A 4,479-nucleotide genomic window follows, 5' to 3' on the forward strand; every position below is an offset into this window, starting at 1 on the left:
ACCAGAAGATATCAACCCCTCCATGCCTTTCATGGAGCGTAATTCCGAAAATGAAGATGAAGGATATGAAACAATGAATAGCGATAGTACTAATTCTTCGAATGATGGTAGCCCGATTTTGGAGTCCCACGTACCTATGGATCAATTTACTAGTACGGGATGTAATGGAGAAGAGTTCATTGCAGAGCACGCAAGACAAAATTATGATGGGATTGATGGCATGAACATCAATAACGATTTTGTCGAGACAGTTCGGACTACTCAACAGTGGGATAATGATGAAAATTTTGACGCGCCACGTGCTAACATTGTTGGCTCGATAGAAGCAACCACTCCATTAGGGTTGTATGAAGGTCAGATGTTTCATACGAAAGCAGATTTACAAGTCGCAGTTAATGGTTGGTCAATACTCCATAATGTTCAATTTATAAATTCAACATCCAATAAAAGCCGATTGAGTGTCATTTGTGCTTATCATCAGTCACCTGATCGTCCATGCCTTTGGCGCTTACATGCTGCACGGAGTAAAAGGTTAGGTGGGTTATGGAAAATATCTACATGTGGACCACCACATACATGCACCCACCCAATCTTGGCTAGTGGACATCATAATTGCAACTCTAAATTTATTTGCAGACAAATTATTCCTATAATTAGACAACAATTATACATGAAGCCAAAGGAGATTATAGCTAGAATGGAGTCAAAATATGACATAAAGATATCATATATGAAGGCTTGGGATGCACGTAGAAAAGCTATTGAAGCAACTTTTGGTAGCTACGAGCAATCTTATTATTCTATTTTTTGTTTCATGGAAGCCTTAACGTTATCCCAACCAGACACTGTTTATAATATTCAAGTCGTACCTCCTGCACGATTCAGGTCACTTTTTTGGGCGTTCGGTCCTTCTATATATGGGTGGCAACACTGTAGACCGGTGCTGAGCATGGATGGGACATTCTTGCTTGGGAAGTATCGAGGGACCCTCTTAGCAGCTGTAGGCATCGATGGAAATGGCTGATTGTTTCCACTTGCTTTTGCAGTGGTGGAATCGGAGAGCAATGAATCTTGGATTTGGTTCCTACAGAAGCTACAACAACTTTTACCAGTGGTTGCTAATCGACAGAAGTTGTGTATCGTTTCTGATAAGCACCCAGGATTAGTACGCGGGTGCAGGAAAGTATTTCCTAATGCTGTTCATAGGCATTGCCTTCGTCACTTACGTGAGAATTTCAAAAAGATGGTCCGTCGTTTGGGAACTCTAGATAGTGAGGGTTTGAGTAACAAAATGTATTTTGCCGGGAATACCGACGATTATGCATATTTCAATCGAATGATGGATGAAATTAAAATGACAAAGCAGGAGGCATTCGATTGGTTGGTCCAACGCGATGTTGCTAAATGGACCCTATTATTTGATGAAGGCTATCGTTATGGTATCATGACCACAAACGCATCTGAATGTTTTAACGGGGTTCTTAAACGAGCCCGAGGATTGCCGATTCAAGGATTAGTAATGGCTATTTATTATAACCTTGTAGCAGTATTTTTAAGAAGATCAGCTGAATCTGGAAAGTGGGTTGAGGAAGCCCAATCTAAGTTTGTTCCACGCACCATGCTTGTCTTACAAAAAGCTGAACGTGAGGTTAGACGGTGTCCTGAACCAGTCATGATTAATAGGAATGAATTTGAAGTTATTGATACGTCTTCTCGAGCAAACAAGGTCGAGATAATAAATACAACCACCTGTACGTGCACATGTTTGAAACCACAAATTTTTCATGTTCCTTGCGTTCATGTCGTTGCAGTCGCTGGTCATAGGCGGTGGGATCATAATGCTTTCGTATCACAAGTATTTAAGGTCGAAGAGTATATTGATACGTACTCCAAAGTTTTCCATGTGTTCCCCCCGAAAGACATATGGCCTATCTTCACTGAAGAGCAGGGAATAATTCCTTTGATGGCACCAAGTTTTCGTCGTCGTGCAGGCCGACCACGGATGAATAGGTTTCGTAACACGATGGATGAACCCCAGAGTAGATCAAACAAAGCCTGTGGTTTTTGCAAACAAATAGGCCATAATAGATCAACTTGCCCACACAATCCTTCATCATCAAGGTAAAGTTTTTATAAACCTTATAATTTTGCTGCAATAAATTTAAACGTTAAAATCATATGATTTATTTATATTTTATTTTTGATAGGTATGGCCGACCGTTCTAGACGTGCTCGTTCTGGTCGACGTACATCGCATCGTACTACTGCAGAAACAGTTCCAGTGCAGCTTAGTATCGCATCACTTGGAGATTCTCATAGAGCGCATGACCCAGAGCATGTACGTTAAATAATTAACTATAATTTTTTTGTACTTATGTCAAGCTTAAATATCTAATTAAATTTAAATAATTTGAAATTTGTAGGCCTCTCCACTGGTAGCGTCATCTCATCTGCGAATGGCTAGAGAGTGGCCAATTCAGTGCCCTCGGATGATTTACGTATTGACTAACCTTGGGTTTCATAACCTCAGGCATTTGCAGTTCATTAGACTGGATCACAACCTGATTCAGGCATTGGTTGAGCGATGGTGCCCATTAACAAACACATTTCATTTAACAATTGGTGAGATGACAATCACATTACAGGATGTTCAAATTTTACTGGGGCTTAGAATTGATGGGCCTGCAGTGGTTGGGCCAAATGTTGTTGGGCAAGGACGTATTTGGCCGACATGGCCAAATTGCTGTGACGAGATACTTGGGACCCATCCCAGGAGGGAGACAGTATACCATGACCCCAATGATGAGCAGGACGTTGCGACCTTTAGGATGGGTTCATCACAAATTGAATCTATGCTCCCACTACGTTGGCTCCGTTGGACATTTTACAGAGAGTCTTATGATGATTTGGCACCAGAGATTTTCCTACGACATGTTCGTGCATACATCCTATTCATGATAGGCTGCTTTCTAATTTCGGATACATCACGGAGTCATGTTTCGCTACAATGGCTACCTCTACTAGCGGATGTAGACAGTTTCAGTAGGATGTCGATTGGTGGTGCTGTTCTTGCACATCTTTATAGGGAGCTATGTCATGCTACAAGACCAACAAGGACATATATAGCGGGATGTGTAACACTACTGCAGGTTTGGTCCTGGGAACGATTGTACATTGGTAGACCGACACTGCGAGTCCCTCAGATTATTGACTTGGCTGGCCGTCCATTGGGTTGCAGGTTCGTAAGCTTTAATAAAAAAAAAATATTTTCTTATTTCACTACTAACTAATGGTTTATACAAATTTATAGGTGGGCTGAAGATAGGATACGTGAGCTACCTGCAGGCAATACAATGACGTATAGAGATGAGTTTGATGGGTTGCGTATGAGTCAGGTATAATAAAAGTCTTGTTATGTTAATAAAAATTTATTCCAACATAATTGTAACTAAATTTTTGACTCATATTTATAGGTTATCATGACCCCATATAACCATACAGTTCTAGCTGCTCTTCCATTATAGTATCATGATGGAGAAGAGATTTGGAGGGCACAAGTACCCCTTATTAGTTGGAAACGTGCAGAGTGGCACCTTCCAGATCGGGTTGTTAGACAATTTTCAGGATTACCAACCACTGTAATTGAACCCATGGATCAGTCTTTCAGGCGCGTTGATGGTAGGGGTCGAGCAGATCAAGATTGGACAGTGCAGTACCGTGACTACCTCCAGATCTGGGAGGAGAGAAGGGCTTATGTGGTACCCATCACTCCAGTCAACGGGACAGGCAACCAAGAACTTGCAGCTTATCTACGGTGGTATAGATCTTGGGCGTCTATCTACCTATTAAAACCTCAAATTGAGCCTCCGGAGACCTTCTTTCCTCGATCACCTGGCGAGAGATTAGTGGTATGTATTGAATTGTTACGTATTATTAATGTTCTACTTAACATTTGAGAAATTCAAAATTTTCTTTAGGCGGATTACTATATACGTTCATCTGCGATACTTGAGCCACTAGCCGGTGGTGGGGGTCAAAATGCTAGTTCATTGCAGATGGCTATAGATCAGGTAGCTGAGTTGTCTGCCCGAGTTCAACAATCAGTTTATATCGACTACACTACCTTCGATACATCCACGGAGGCAGAGCAACAAAGGAGAGAACGTGCAGACACTTCTCATGACCAGCAGCACACTAGACGATCTGTTTCAGATGCTCCTTCCACATCGATGGGAAGTAGGCACCGACGGAATGTGGTGCCGGACCCGCATCGGCATTCCGTTCATACACCATCCATGGCCTACGGTTACATGGGACCACGTACTTCAGCACCACATTGGAGCCCGCACGTTGAGCAGTCTACTCAACCAGGACAAATTTATTATGACACACAATACGGCCAAACCAGTGGGCAAGCATTATTTCCAATGGCCATTCCACAGTGGATGTCATCAGTAGGAATACCTTCATCCCCAACGC

At 42.1% G+C, this 4,479-nt stretch overlaps 1 protein-coding gene across 2 annotated transcripts; it reads left to right on the forward strand.

The window, feature by feature from the left end:
- The first annotated feature begins 975 nt into the window (after positions 1 to 975).
- LOC110105788 (serine/threonine-protein phosphatase 7 long form homolog) lies at positions 976 to 4,469 on the forward strand. 2 transcript variants are annotated; one of them, XR_003703249.1, is made up of 5 exons: positions 976 to 2,338; positions 2,424 to 3,238; positions 3,311 to 3,395; positions 3,474 to 3,908; positions 3,978 to 4,469. XR_003703249.1 is itself a non-coding variant. In XM_028701249.1 (4 exons), the coding sequence occupies exons 1-4, from the start codon at positions 2,210 to 2,212 to the stop codon at positions 3,522 to 3,524; spliced, it is 1,080 nt and encodes a 359-aa protein (XP_028557082.1). In that variant the 5' UTR covers positions 976 to 2,209; the 3' UTR covers positions 3,525 to 4,469. The 2 variants fall into 2 exon arrangements, 1 of the variants encoding a protein (XP_028557082.1); XM_028701249.1 differs by having other exon boundaries at positions 3,474 to 4,469.
- Positions 4,470 to 4,479: the final 10 nt, after the last annotated feature.

The sequence above is a fragment of the Dendrobium catenatum genome, unplaced genomic scaffold (genome assembly GCF_001605985.2).
Source record: "Dendrobium catenatum unplaced genomic scaffold, ASM160598v2 fragScaff_scaffold_1656, whole genome shotgun sequence".
NCBI classification, from domain to species: Eukaryota; Viridiplantae; Streptophyta; class Magnoliopsida; order Asparagales; family Orchidaceae; genus Dendrobium; species Dendrobium catenatum.